This window comes from Rhincodon typus, chromosome 8 (assembly GCF_021869965.1).
Source record: "Rhincodon typus isolate 14 chromosome 8, sRhiTyp1.1, whole genome shotgun sequence".
Taxonomy (NCBI): domain Eukaryota; kingdom Metazoa; phylum Chordata; class Chondrichthyes; order Orectolobiformes; family Rhincodontidae; genus Rhincodon; species Rhincodon typus.
The window spans coordinates 55,309,362-55,325,464 of record NC_063339.1 but is presented as its reverse complement, the minus strand read 5'-3'; the positions used below and the strand labels follow the sequence as shown (position 1 = coordinate 55,325,464).

At 39.4% G+C, this 16,103-nt stretch overlaps 1 protein-coding gene across 1 annotated transcript in view; it reads left to right on the top strand.

The window, feature by feature from the left end:
- Nucleotides 1-16,103, top strand: part of LOC109927256 (neuronal PAS domain-containing protein 3) — a 1,144,266-nt gene that overhangs the window by 567,892 nt on the left and 560,271 nt on the right. Inside the window, exon 5 of the mRNA XM_048600392.1 lies at nucleotides 2,535-2,617. Within this exon, the coding sequence (XP_048456349.1) occupies nucleotides 2,535-2,617 (83 nt within the window). The remainder of the gene's footprint in view (nucleotides 1-2,534; nucleotides 2,618-16,103) is intronic.

Below are 16,103 nucleotides of genomic sequence, written 5' to 3'. Positions count from 1 at the left end.
ATAGGGGGCGGGATGAGGTTGGTCGGTAGGAGATGGAGGTGCGGCTTGGGGTGGGAGGAGGGGATAGGTGGGAGGAAGAACAGGTTAGGGAGGCAGGGACTGCGGCTTGGGGTGGGAGGAGGGGATAGGTGGGAGGAAGAACAGGTTAGGGAGGCAGGGACTGCGGCTTGGGGTGGATTAAGACTGAAACTATGAATTAGTCTGATCCTGCATTGTTGTCAAATTCACCTTGAATAAATTTGCTTTTACACATTTTCAGCATAATAAATTATGAAAATGGCTGCTTAACCTCTAGGCCTATCAAGTTCTTGCTTTTTGGTTTCAATATGCTATTTATTGTAATGCACCAGATTCTTCACAGGATCACAGAATTGATACGACAGAAAAGGAGACCACATGGTCTATTGTGTCTGCACCAGCTCTCCAAATGAGCAACTTAGTTAGTGCCATTTTCCACATTTTCTCCATAGGTGTAGACATTGTTCCTTTTTAGACAACAGTCTAATTCCCTTTGGAGTGCTTCACTTGAAGTGTTCTTTAATCTAAAAATACAAAATGTACAGGACTATGTGACAATGATAGGAGAACGGCATGAGATAAATTTTCCTTCAGGGAGCCAGTGCCATCATGGACCAAATAGTCTCCTTCTAAACTGTAACAATTCTGTAATAAGTCAGGTGCATTTTAATAGATAATGTATTTAAATAAAACTCTTAAAATTAAAGCACAATTTTCCGTGGTTTTAAATTTATTTTTAATCTGTCTGCATTTTTGCATGTAAATCTCATTCTTTGCAATTTCTGAATGTTGGCAGTCTTGATTAACCATACAGCATCCACACTTTCAGATTTAACTGCTCTGATCTTAACACAGATTTTCTGAAAATTTAATACCAAGTTGAAAGCAATCAAAATTGTGAACCAGTTAATTGCTTATTGGAAAATTATACAGTGGAATGTATTCCACAACTCAACTCTGCCCTAATGTGTAGAGTGAGAGTCAATCTTTTGTCTGTTTGCTCAGGTAAAATTACAGTTGTCTATGAGTTAGAATGTTGTAATTTCAAGTCCCATTTCAAAGGTTTAAGCACAAGAATCCGGGTTGGTGTTCTGGTGTAGTGCTGAGAAGGGCACTGCCCTGTCAGAGATTAAACTGAGGCCCTGTCTTGTTTAATGCGAACCTAAAAAAAGTCCCGTATATCATTTGGAAGAACAGTATTTATCCCATGAGCAACATTAGTAGAAGAGATTATTTGCACATTATCACATTGCTCTTTGTGAATGATTAAAGTGTGTAAAGTCCTTTGTAGGGTCAGCAGAAGTTACTACTGTGTTCAGGTGCTGCTGGGACTACTTAACTGCCGAGCAGCTTTTGGGGACAGATCTTCTTATTCCTGAGGTGTGGAGTCCCCAGTCTCACTTTGTTGAGGTTGCCCCCAGCACTTTATCACTGCAGGGCAGCCCTTCAAGGTAGTGGGCTCAACCAACTTTCTTTCTTTACTACTGGGGTGGGGTGTAATCAAGCAATAGATTTCCCTCTGTAAAATTCACTGTTATATTCTAATACTATTTAATCAGGTAATAAAGTGTTTTGAGATGCCTTGTGATCATGAAAGGCATTATGTAAACACATTTATTTTCTTACCAAGTCTTTATTTTTATACTGAAGGCATTTAGGGCTCAGTGAGAGCTGGATTTGGCCAGTTACATGAAGGATTTTGTTTTACTTACTTGTGGGTTGTGGGAGTCACTGCTGGGCCAACATTTATTGCCTGTCCCTACTTGCTATTGAGAAGGTGGTGGTGAGCTGGATTGCATCCGTAATTCTGACCACATACCGGCAATTTCACTCAGAGGCAATAAAGATGGTATAATGTGTGAAATAGAAAACTTTCGATTGTAAATTCCTAGATTTATTTAGATGGATACTCCTTTGAACTGAAAGTAGAAATATATTGTTATGCATTGTAGAGCTGCTTTGCTTTGCATCTGGATCATGCTATATCAGGTGCTGGATACGGGATAATGGCAGTAGAAAAATACTCCATTCTACAACACACCTCAGTTTAATGATCAGAAAAATATTGTTCTCACTTTGCAACTAATTTCTAAAACAAAAGCTAGACAACAGATGAGACTCACCTTTGAATATTTTCTTCATTTTTCTGATCATTAGGTCACAGGATAAATACAGATTAGGAAGTATGTTCAGGCCATTCAGCTCATTTGTGCAGTAAAAAAAAAAGCCCCATATATTGAATTCATTTATTTCTTTAACAATCCATAATTTGTTAGTGTTCACTAAATTCGTTCAAAGTATTGATCACTCCATGTGTGTTCCCAGAGAAAATGTTAGCAGCAATATATAGCAAGACAATCCAATTTATATTCCTGCCAAACGTTTTGTCAAATTTAGTGATATATCTGTAATGTTCCTCAAAATTAATATTGAACTATTATCAGCTATTACCTGGGAGTATTAGCGGTAGTTTGAATAAACCTTCCAATAATTACTATTTTTCCTCCTTTATTTAGCTTTAGGAACACAGCGCAGGAGAAGTCCAAGCTCCGTGGCCATTAATGTGTTCGAACAGAATTTGGGAAGCCATATTCTACAGGTAAGTGATGCAACAAACTAGGGTTACTTACTTATGTCACTGATAATGATTCATTTATTGGTTACAGATTAGTTATTTTAAAACTTGTCATCAAAGATTTAGATGTAATATTTTTAGTTCATATTGACCTGGCATAGTTTGAGTATGAACTGTTTTATTTCACTGTGGATATTTCACTATACATAGTTATTGGTTTCTGGTTAGCACAGCGACGATTCTTACAGTTAGCTTTGGATACTTTTGAGTTCTCTTGACTTTCTATTACAAAGCGTATGTCTAAAGTCTGGCTACCATATGTTTAAAGGAACATTTTGATGAATGAAAACATTTTTGCTAATTATACAAATGGTCTGATGAAAGTTTTATCTACTGAGATTCAGCAAGCACTTCCTTCTATCAAGCACGTTTAATGTAGCGAATAGCTTAAAAAGAATCAATGTAAACATTTTTGGCAAAGTCATTGAAGGAAATATCATCAGGAAAATACCAGGGAGGTGAGCTTTTAAAAGAAAAGAGGAGATAAAGAGAGAGACAATTTAGTGTTAGTAGGAACTGCAGATGCTGGAGAATCCGAGACAACAAGGTGCAGGGCTGGATGAACACAGCAGGCCAAGCAGCATCATAGGAGCAGAGAGGCTGACGTTTCGGGCCTGGACCCTTCATCAGAATTGGGCTTAGACAGCTGAAAACATTTAACCTAACATATAGGAATCAGGAATGCACAGCAGGTCAGAATTGGACAAGTGTAGAGATCTATATACAAACAAATAAATTTAAGAACAGAAGTAGGCCGCTCGACTCCTTGAGCTTGCCCTGCCATTCGATAAGATCGTGGCTGATCTGAATACTTCACATTCTCACCTACTCCGATAATATTTCACCTCTAAACTTATCAAGAATGGCCTCTGCCTTAGAGACTATTCATAGACACAGCTTCCCCCACCTTTCAAGGAAAAGTTCCAAAGAAGCATGATCTTCCGTAAGTAAAGAAAAAGTTCCCCTTATATGGTTTTAATTGAAAAATCTCTTTATTTTTAAATAATGGCACTAATTCTAGATCCTACCACGAGAATAAGTATCCTTTCCACATTCACCCCGACAAGATCCCTCAGGATCTTCTATTTTTCAATCAAGTTGCCTCTTGCTCATATAAACACCAGTCAATGCAAGCTAGCTTTTCAAAGTTTTTCTCATAGGACAATCCACCCATACCAACTGTTCATTTGGTAAACCTTCTCAAAATGGGTTCGAATGCACTGCATTCTTTTTCAAATGAAGAGACCAATACTGTCCACAATACTCCAGATGTGGTCTCATCTATAGAAACCAAAAGAACTACGGATGCTGTAAATCAGAAACAAAAATAGAGATTGCTGGAAAAGCTTAGCGGGCCTGGCAGCATCTATGAAGAGAAATCAGTTAACATTTCGGGTCTGGTGACCCTTCCTCCAGTTCTGATTTTGCCTTCTCAGGTGCTGAGATTTTCCAGCAATCTATTTTTGTGGTCTCATCATTGCCCTGCTTGAAAGAAGCATGACAACCTTCCTTTTGTTTTCAATTCTCCATGCAATAAATGATAATATTCCTACCTTTTCTAATTACTTCCTGTACCTACATTCTATCCTTTATGTAATTCATGCACTAGAACACATGTCCTTTTGCACCCCAGAGCTCCACTAACTTCCACCATTTAGAAAATGTTTCTTTTTTATTCTTCTTGCCAAAATGGACATCTTCCCATTTTCCCACATTGTACTCCATTTGCCAGATCTTTTCCACTCATTTAGCTGATATGTAACCCTTCATAGCCTCCTTCTGACCTTTTCACAATTTACTTTCTTATCTATCTTGTGTCATAAGCAAATTTAGCAGGCATACTTCTGGTCCCTTCATTCAAGTCATTTACATAAACTATAAGATGTTGTAGCACTGTTTCCATGACTGTGTATTTCCTGTTAGTTGCTAATATTATTATTTCCATGTAATATGTTACCCATTATGGCATGAGTTTTAATTATCTGCAATAGCATTGATAACATTCTGGAAATCCAAGTACTGTACGTCCACTGATTGCTCTTTATTCACTACAATTGTTATTTCGTCAAAGAACTCCAAGACACTGTATTTCTTTTTTCACAAAAACATGTTGGTTTTGCCTGGCTATCTTGAACATTTCTTCGTGCCCTGCTTTAGTGTAAGTAATAATAGCTTCTAGCATCTTCTGTATTATAGATGTTAAACTAATTGGCCTGTACTTTCTTTATTTGTCTTCCTCTCTTTTTAAATAACCAGATTGCATTCACTGTTTTTCACTGTTAGTGGAAGTAGAGAATCTAGGTAAAATTGTACATTTAAAACCAACACATCAACTATTTCAGTAGGTGTTTATTTTAAGACCCTAGGATGAAGTCCATCCGGACCAGGGAATTGTCAACCAGCAGATCCAACAATTTGCCCAGTACCGCTACATGGGTGATTTTAATTTTCTTGAGCTCCCCCCTTCAGAATGGAGAAATTCCCACAGGGATGCAGTTAAGGCTGGACAGGTTAATAAGGAAGAGCGGAATGGACAATTGCAAATTCTTATTTTGATGAGGAAAGAAGGGAAGAGGCTGGAGTGGACCGTAAGCAGCAGTATGGATTCATTGGGCCAAATGGCCTGTTTCTGTGTTATTTATATATAATAGAATAGCCTTTATTGTCACGTGTCACCTTTTGGCATTACCTAGTTCCTCTGTACCTAAGATAATGGTACTTTTAAGTGTAGTTACAGAGTAAAAAAGAAGATTCGAATGGGAACAGTTGAAAAAGCCCAGAATGATAATAAATGATAAGTCACTTAAGTTCCAATCCGTGCCCGCCAGCCCATTGACCAGAAATTGAATTAAATGAGCCATATAAATACTGTGGCTATAAAAGCAGGTCAGAAGCAAGGAAGCTTGCAGTGGCTAACTCCCCTACTGATGCCCCAAAGCGCTTCTACCATCTACAAAGCAGAAGTCAAGGGTGTGGTGGAATACTCCACACTTGCATCGATAAGTGCAGCTCCAACAGCACTAAAGAAGGTTGTCACTATCCAGGACATAGCAGCCCGCTTGATTGGCAACACAGCCACAAATATCACTCCTCTACCAGAGACACACAGCAGCAGCAGTTTGTGCCGTCTACAAGGTGCAATGTGAAAAGTCACCAAGAGTCTTTAGGCAACACCATCCAAACCAACAACCAGCCACCTACAAGGACACGAAGCCATGCTGCCTCCACATGCCGGCCTCCATCCAGGACTCACTCCCGCACTGCCCTGGGAATCAGCCCATTCGCTCCGCTGCTGGATTTGACCCATTCACTCCACCACCACTGCAAGACTTGGCCCACGCCTGCTCTGCCATGGTATCCAGCCCGTTCACTCCGTTCAGGTCTTAGCCCACGCTCGTTATTCCGCAGGGCTTTGCCCGTTCGCTCTGCTCCACCACAGGACTCGGACTGTGCTTGCTCTGTGGCTGGACTTGGCCAGCACCTGGTCAGCAGCAGGTAAAATTATGGAGACTTGGAGTCAGGCAGTGGTAATGGTAACAGTAGTATTGCATTTTGTAATGATATGTGATTGGAAACTCAATTTGTGGTGATATGAATGCTGCTTGTCTCTTTTCAGTCCAAGCCTGGTTGTTTGTTTGTTTCTCATTTCATGCACAAATTTAAGAATTCCAAAGTTAATACAAATTGTGAACAGAAGAAGACCCAGCATTCATCTTTATGGATCATCACTTCCTGACTTCTGCCATTCTAAAATATATACTCTATTTCCACTCCATTGCAGTAGGCTATAAGTCACGTGTAGGCCAGATCAGATAATCATGGCAGATTTCCATTTCTAAAGTGCGTGAGTGAGCCAGATAGATGTTTACAACAATGAATGCTTGTTTTATGTTGCCATACTGAAACTAGTTTTCAATTCCAAACTTTTTAAATTAATTTATCGATTGTAAATTAAACCAGCTGTTATGGTGGCATTAAATCTGTGCCCAGGTTTTTAGCCTGGGTCTCTGGTATACCATTTTTATTGATGCGCTGTAAAACATATTGCAATTTTATTTTATGTTCCTTGATAATTTAATTTCATAGCTCATATTCATTTTACTAATTTTTTTGACTTTTCTCTTAATTGTTTCATGTTTTCTGTTATCATGTGCTGCTTTGTTACCTATGTACTTAAAATAAACTTTTAATTGTTCCCTTAGGTTTTCATCCTTCCATGAAGTTTTGCTAATTTTTTCTTTATTCTTTCCTTTTTGCAGAATTTGTTTTCCTTGCACTCTCTGGACCCCTTTTATTTCTTATCTTTTTTTCATTTCTGATGTACATTCTTATTTATCAATGTAGTTGTCCATTTTATTTTACCAAGTTATATTCTCAGCCCTTCAAAATCAGCTTTTCTCCAATCTATAATTTAATTTTCAGCATATTAATGTTCTTCTCTATAAAGTGTATCGCATTGTAGTAACTATGATGTGCCCCTATGTTTACTTCTGTTATCTGGTTTGTTCTCCAATGATTGGTTTAGAAAAGAATCCTGCATTATATCCATTACCTCACTCTTCAGTCCAATTAAATCATTATTAATATAAAATTAATATTGAAACCCCCACATTCTGTGTTTTTCTTTTAATTCCTTCATTTCTCTGCATATTTCTTCCTCCACCTTCCTTCCTTCAGTAGATGCTCTGTACACTGTACTCTGTAGATTCTTTTTCATTCATTGGATATGGGCATTGCTGCCTGGGCTGGGATTTATCGCCCGTCTCTAGTTCCCCTTAAGAAGTTGGTAGTGAGCTACCTTCTTGAACCATTACAGTCTGTTTTCTAAAGGAGGATCCACAATGCTGTTAGGGAGGGTGTTACAGAATTTTGCCCCAGCAACACTGAAGGAAAAGTGATACATTTCCAAGTCAGATAGTGAATGGCTTGAAGGGGAACTTGCAGGTGATTGTGATCCCCATCTATCTTTGTCATATCATAAAATCCCTACAGTGTTGAAACAGGCCCTTCGGCCCAACAAGTCCACACTGACACTCAGAGCATCCCCCCCAGACTCATCCCCCTAATCCACACACCTTTGAACACTATGGGTAATTTAGCATGGCCAATCCACCTAACCTGCACATTTTTGGATTGTGGGAGGAAGCCGGAGCACCCAGAGGAAACCCACGCCGACATGGGGAGAATGTGCAAACTCCACACAGACAGTCGCCTGAGGATGGAATTGAATGCAGGGCCCTGGCACTGAGGCAGCAGTGCTAACCACTGAGCCACCATGCCACCCTAAATTGTCCTTGTCCCAAATGGCTGGTTGTTGGTTTGGATGGTGTTGCCTAAAGACTGTTGGTGATTTTTTAACATTGCACCTTGTAGATGGCACAAACTGTTGCTGCTGAGTGTCTCTGGTAGAGGAATGACTATTTGTGAATATGTTGCCAATCAAGCGGGATAGTTACTATTTCTTCAGTGTTGTTGGAGTTGCACTTATCCAGGCAATTGTGGAGTATTCCAACACACCCTTGACTTCAGCTTTGTAGATGGTAGAAGCGCTTTGGGCCATCAGTAGGGGAGTTAGCCACTGTAAGCTTCCTTGCTTCTGACTTGCTTTTATAACCACAGTATTTATATGGCTCATCTAGTCAATAGTAACCAGTATGACAGTTCTTACTGCATGCAGATATTAAATGTTTAGTTTCCTGAAGTTTTATTGTCCGTGAATAAAGCTAAGCATGACAATTATTAGTGAGGAGCCCACAGGCTATCTCACGATGGAGAGAAGTTCACTGATAAGTGAGTAGAAATAGTTGGATGTAGGATGCTGACCAAAGCAACCCCTGAATGATGCCCTGGTACTAAGATGACTGACCTCCTGTATAAAACAGCAATCTTCCATTTGCTAGGTTTAACTGCAGCTAGTGGAAAGCTTTTCTGCTGATTTTCATTGATTTTACTTCATGAGGGCTCCATAATGATGCAATCAGAGAAATGTTGTGTGAAAGGAAATTATTCTCACCTCAACCCTGGAATTCAGTTCTTTTGTCCATATCTGGACCAAAGCTGTAATGGGTTCCAAACCCAAGTGGTCCTGATGGAACTCAAACTGAGCTTCAGTGATCAAATTATTTTTTGCTTCAAGTTTCCATCATTCCGGTATGCAATGACTATTGGGATCTATCAGTGGGCTGAGTATGACTTACCAAGACCTATATGATCAATGAAGTTAAGTTGATCAGGTCGATGTCTCTTTCAGAATTGACAAATTTTATGTCCCCTGCTCGAGGACGGAGTGGAGGATTAGGATGATACGGAATATAAAACGCAGCAGACTGGAACTACATTTGTGTTTCAGGTCAATGAGACCACAAAAGATTACGAGAGTGTTTGAAATTGATTACTTTATCATAGGGGTTAATTATAAGTAAGCAAGATTTCATTGTCTCAAATCTTTCAGAACATTACCATATCCTGGATAGCTCTATGGACTTCACTGACGACATTCCATTTTACTGGTAGCCATTTTCTAATCATTTTCCAGTATGATGATGATGGAGGAGATGGGAACTTAAGAGGATGATGTCATCCTGCTGGTCCCTTTTGCATTGATAGGTCTCCAGAGGCACATGGAATCTTTTGAGCACCCCAACTCCTATAGGAAACTGGAAATGTCCAATGTCTGGTGCAGAAACCTATTCTTGTTCGGCTATTCCATTTTTCATTGCTACCATATCAGAACTGTGAATTTCCACTTTAGACATACAGCTGACCCTGAGGAAAATCCAGCCTACAATGTTTAATGCTTCAGATTACAGCCAATAACCTACAAAGTTACTCATATAATGCCAACTGTAATAATTACAGTTTCTAATTGTATCAATACTATTGTATGTTACAACTATATGATACTGGATTTGAAACAAATATTCAGGAAAAGTACAAATTCCTGAAGAAAATAGTTTTGATTTGTTGTCAGCAAATGTTTATTAGTGAATGTTAATCCTTTTCAATGGGAGGAGAGCTCCGAACTAGTATTATAATTTAGTGGTTCTAATTGTTATGGGGTGATGTTCAATTGATGTTAGTACTGGACAAATCAGATCCCCTACATGAACCTGACTGAATAGATCATAATTTTTAAAATCATTCTGTTACTGAAATGATCTTATACTAAAACACATGCAATATTATAGTTTTTATTTTAACAAAAGAACAAAACAAAAGTTTATTAACAACAGAAATTAATAAAAGCAAGAAAAAAAAATACTCTGTTCCCTTAAACATAGATTCAAAGATTTTTTAAGCATGCAGTAGAAATAAACCAAACACTGTTTTGTATCAGAACCAGGACAGTCTGGCATGACTTTTAACAGTTATTGCAATTCTTCATCTAGTGCTGTATTTCTAGTGTAACCTCGAAACCTTATTTCCAAAGAAGGGAGAAAGTCTTTTCTCTTCTAATAATTTGATTGTGCTGAAGTTTTAAAATTTCAGATCGTCTGCTGGAACTGTGAATAATTCTTTGTTAATTAGTATTATTATGTTTCTGACTTGGCTTCTTTCTAGTGCTATACTATCTCCAATGCAACTTCAAAACTTCACTTCTTTTCCATGAACTCTGGTCTGGTATTAATAGTAACAGTTATTCTATGATGATTTCATTACTTAAAACTAATTTTCTTAGGAATGCTGCTTAACATACGTTACTCCGTGAAAAAGCATTCTCAGCACTTCAGAGCTTTATACATGCTTCTCTTTTGAACAACATCCTAACACAGACTAAAAATGAACATCAGAGTCTGGCAAGTTCTCCCTGCTAAGCATTCTTGGTATTAGAAACTCTGCGTAACTTCTTCTCGCTAATTGGTAACTGCAAACACACAGAAAGCCTTTATGTTTAATCTAGAATTCCAAGAAACCAAACCCACAGTAAACAACATTAAGATAAATGTATATAAATCTCACAGTTTCATTACGCAAGTTAGAATTCACAGACTAAAATAAATTTTCTTAGTTGGCAAAGCAGATTATTTACTTTTCTCCTGATTGATAAATTATAATAAGTAATTTCATATAGTATAGTGTTAATCATATAAGTTATTGCCCACTAGATTCTTCAATGTTTTGAATTTCTGCTCTGATACACCAAGCACAAGCAAATGGAGTATTTTCTTTGTTACTCTACTGACAGTCAAGCCAGTTGAAGAGCTGAATCAATGCATACATATGATAGTGTAGTATGCTATTTTGTTGGATCTGTGTGCAAGAATATTGGTGAGGGCTATAAATGATTTACTTATCAATTATTCAACCTCAAACTTATTTTAATGTTCATTGTACTACTGATCAGATATTTAAATTATGCAGATCTTATTTATAACTATATTTATTAGTTTAATAGATTGCAAATCACTGAACTTTTTATTAAAATTCTCTTGTCGGGTATAGGCATTGTTGGCTGGGCCAGCACTTATTGTCTGTCCCTAGTTATGCTTGAGAAGGTTATGGTGAGCTGTCTTCTTGAACCACTGCAAACCATGTGCTGTCGGTGGCAGAGTGGTTGGTAGGTACGTGGTAAAGTAGCACAAAATTAACTCGGAGTCTTGCATCAAATACCACAATTTTATTTCAACCCTTGTGTCAGTACCAGCTGTCTGCATGTATTGCCTTTCTCACGGGGAATTAGATACAGGCAACAAATACTGGATTCCAATCCATTGTCCACAACCCATGTATGAATACATTTTACAAAAGGATCCGTTCATCCCATTCTCTCACTTTTCCTTTAAGTGTTGCAAATATTTTCTCCAGAGAAACATAAGGTAATACATCTTGGTAGATGAAATGTGGAAAGACAATACAGGCTCAATGGTACAGCTTTGAGGGGAATACAGGAGCAGAGGGACCTTGGGGTTCAAGCACATAATTTTCTGAAGGTGGCCAGACAAGTTGAGACAGTTGTTAAGAAGGCTTATAGAATCCCCAGGTTTATAAATTGAAACCTACAGTATAAAGCAAGGAAATGATGTTACACCTCAACAAATCTTTGGTCAGACCGCATTTGGAATATTAGTTTTAGGTATCTTATTTAAGGAAGAATGTTTAAAGCCCTGGGGACAGCACAAAGGAGATTTGCTAGAATGATACCAAGAATGAGATATTTTAGATAGAAGGAAAGATGAGAGAAACTGAGCTTATTCTCCACGGAGCACAGAAGATTAAGAGGTGACTTTATCGCAGTGTCCAAAATTATGAACAATTTTGACAGGGTAAAGAAGGATATTCTGTTTCCATTAGTTGGTATAACAGTAACTAGGGGGGTCACAATTTCAAGATTGACAGCAAGAGAACTAAGAGTGAATTGAGGAGAAATTTCTTTATTCAGAGAGTTGTTAGGACTTGCACTGCCTTGGAGAGTGGTGGAGGCAGATTCCATAGCCGGTTTCAAAAGAGAGCCAATATATATTTGAAAGTGATGAATTTAGAGTTCTACAATATAGGGCTGAGTAGCTTTTTCTGGGACCAGTACACATATCCTTCTGTACTGTAAAATTCTGTGATTCAAATGAATAATCTTTTGAAGCCATGATTTGAATTTGCTTCCACCACAATCTCTGGCACTGCATTCCAGATCCTAATTACTCACCCCCAATATCATCTTTTACTTTCTTCTACAATTCCTCTGCAGCGTTTTGTTTAAAATTACACAATCAATTATACATTCCAATTCTTGCTTACATTCTGTACAGCTTTTTATTCTTGTTTTTGGTAGTGCATGTCAGGCATGGATATATAGATGGTAGCAGTCATTTTTTTTGTCCAAGTGGTCATTCTTCACATAAACTTGGATAGTGAGGAATGATGAGCTATCATGGGGATCACCAGAATCAAGCTTATTCCCCCTCACCAATTTTGCAATTACTGATTAGCAGTCAGAAATAAGTACGAGAAGATGTTAAACCTTCCCCAACTGGAGACATTGTAAAATTTGCTGCACTCTATGTCACTATTTTTAAAGTTTAGGACACTATATGCTGTTTTGTTGCAAAAATGTACTTTATTTATAAAAAATATTTGCCTGCATTCACAGGTACTAAAGCAGTTCTGTGCAGTCTTTGCATATCAATAAACGCAAACATTGGAATTTGTCATTCCCTGCAGTTGCAAAAGCAGAGGCATTTCTTACTTAGCAGGACACTATATACATTGAGGCAACGAGATGGCCTGATATCTGTTCTTTGACAGAAAGACCTTAGACAGTGGTCTTACCCTACTGCGCCTTTGTGGCAACTGCCCCAAGCTTTTGTTTGCCCCTACGTACATATCCTAAACCTTGAAATGGGCCAGCCTGTAACACTCGGTTGGGGCCAACTCTTTATGCTGGAAGACCAACAAGTTTTGGGCAGACGAAAAAGTGTCTTTCATCAAGTTAATGGTGCTCTAGGAACAGCTGATCTTTGTCTCAGTGTGCATCTTGCGGAACAGTCTGTAGAGCACAGACTCCTACATCACTGAGCAGCTCGGAACAAACTTTGACAAAAACCATTGTATCTCTCCAGACTTCCTTTGCAAAGACACATTCCAGAAGGAAATGTGTGACAGTCTCTTTGTCAGTGCAGCCACTTTGAGGGCAGTGCGCAGTGGCACGCAGAGACTGGGCGTGCATGAAGGATCTGACAACAGTGCCCTTCTCTGCACAACCAAGCTATGTCTTGGTGCTTGTTGAAAAGTTCTGGTGATGAGATATTCTGCTAACTGACTTTGCTGGTCTGCTCAGGGAACCACGCAACAGGATTCACCCTCTCCTTTTTCTGCAGGGTCTGAAGGACACTACATGCTGACCACTTTCTGATGGACTTGTGGTCAAAGGTGTTTCTGTTTTCGATTTCTTTTTTTCGACAAAGGACAGGAGATTTGGAGTGTTCCAACATCTTGGAGCGTTCTGCAGCAACAAAGCCAGACCCGTCCTGGGGACAGGTAGAACTTTAGTACACTTGGTGTTGCGTATTGAGGATCTATGCACAGCTTGATGCAACCACACACAAAGGTGGCCATCGTATTGAGGGCAACATTTGGTCTGTCTTTCCCCCCTTTATCCGGAGCTTTGTATGTAGAGTCCCAGCGGACATGGCCCATCTTTGACCTCCAGATGAAGCGGAAGATGGATGGTGCGAGTGACTGCAAAAGCGCAGGTTTAGGGAATGAGCCAGACCTACAGCAACACCAACATAACTGGTCATCAGGTGTGAGGTTTTACCCACAATGGAAAGGGAGTGGTGCCCCCAGATTCTGCCACATTTTGGCAATATGTTCCTCCCAACTTTTTGCACTTTCCCTGGCCCCTCTGAACTGTATACCTAACATTCTTCAGATGGTCTGAGCTGACAGTGTTAGGGATAAAGAATTGGTCAGCCCAATTCCTAAAGGACATGGCCTCACTCTTGCATTGATTTACCTTGGTTCCAATGGACAGTTCGAACTGGACACAGATGCTCATGAGTCTGCACACTGATAGCAGATCCAAGCACAAAATGGCAATATCATCCATATACTGGAAGGACTGACTGGACTAGTCAGCCCTCTCAGGCTCGCATCCTTCCTGTTGGACTCAGCAAAAGGTTCTATTCAGTACACAAACAAGGCAGCAGAGAGTGCGCAACCTTGCCTGTCTCCAGATCTGTATGCTTTATCAACAGCTCTCTCTCTGTCTGCTCTGCCACTTTCAGTGGCTTATATACACATGCAGTCAGGGCTCTCTGCCCCCGCACACCTTTAAAATATACTGTCTCTCCATTTACTTTGTACCAAAGTGCATCACCTCCCACTTCTCCGCATTGAAATTCATTTGCCATCTATCCGCCCAGTCCATGAACACGTCTGTGTCCTATTGATGTTCTAAAAGATTATGCCTTCCTACACTGTTTGTGTTGGCTCTCAATATATTATGTACTTTCAACGAAGTTATTGATTAGGGGCTTTTTACAGTACTTAATGCCAGATACAGTGTTTAGGAGAGCAAATAACTAATTTCTGTATTCTTTGAAGGATTATCCTTAAGGGGTTATCACCTGAAGGATTTAACTTCACCTGTTTTACCTGCCCTGTACTGTCTAGGAATGTGCAGGATAGGTGGATTAGCCATGGGAAATACAGAGTTCTGGGGATGGGGCCGGGGACAAGGCCTGAGTGGGATGATCCTCGGAGGGTTGGTGCAGACCAGGTGGGCTAAATGGCCTCTTGCCACACCTCAGGGATACTATGATTCTGTGTACACTTGCACTGTTAAAATGTCTGCTGTAGTATAACTTGTGCTGTTGTATCAGGCTAAATCACGTTTATGTGAGGGATGAGCAACTTTAACAAACATACCAAGGAAGAAACAAGGTACAATCACCAAGCATTGCTTATCTCTCACAAGCAACTGACTTCTTGAATATAGATATTCTCTGTTTTGACTGTAGCCCTTAATATTAAGGTTCAAGGATTGCTGACATCTATGTACTTTACAACTGAGGCTGAAGAAAGGTACTAGGGCCTGGCCTGAACAAATTATTGCACATGTCTATCCACCTTGTGAGTGACTGTACAGAAATGAAGATTATTCACACATCTTTGCGGGGATAGGTTCATTCTGTTTAAGAGCTTTACAAAACAGTACACTTCCATTCAAGGCAGGGAGATATGCAATGGGAAATTCAAATATCCAGTCTCCCTTACAGCTCATTGATCTGCTGAGAACAGTTGCACGAAGTGCTGCCTCTTGCAGGGTCAACGTTGCCTTATTGGATGCTCGGGCATTTCAGGGCAACTTAGCAGTCTACATGCAGTCTGAATAATTGAAGAGCAACTGATGATTGAACTTTCAAAAGGAGATTCCATTTTGACAGACTTCACTACATAGCACTCAGTTATGATATGCTGACTGAAGTTTTCAGAGCTTCCTACGTAAACTTAGTTAATGTGTTAATTCACTGACTGCTACTTTTTACCTAATGATCAGTAGGAAATATACTGTGTAGATACTTCAAGTAGGTTCACTCAAAGATATCAAATTTATCATCAAATGGATCGCAAGAATTTATTCAGCTCCATTACTGTGGCCCAGGTGTCAAAACCTCATTTTAATTGGGCCTATGGTCTGTTCCACTGTGACCCAGATGGAAACATGTATTGTACCGTCTTCGTCAGTCTGAGTATTTTGATAATGGTACTATGGGACATGTTTGGAGGGGCACCCTTGTCTCACAGCAGCCATCCCCTTATGGCCCAAGAATCTTGAAAGGAAACAGAAACCCATAGGTTAACAAGTTTTTCAAATTCCCAGGAAGGCTGGCGTAGACATCCAAAATTTGACAACGATGGTCACATTTAATTTGAGCATTAATGGATTGTAAGTCTTTTCAGTTGATGAATTTTGCAATTTGGTCATAGGACCTTCTCCAAGTAACGTGAATAC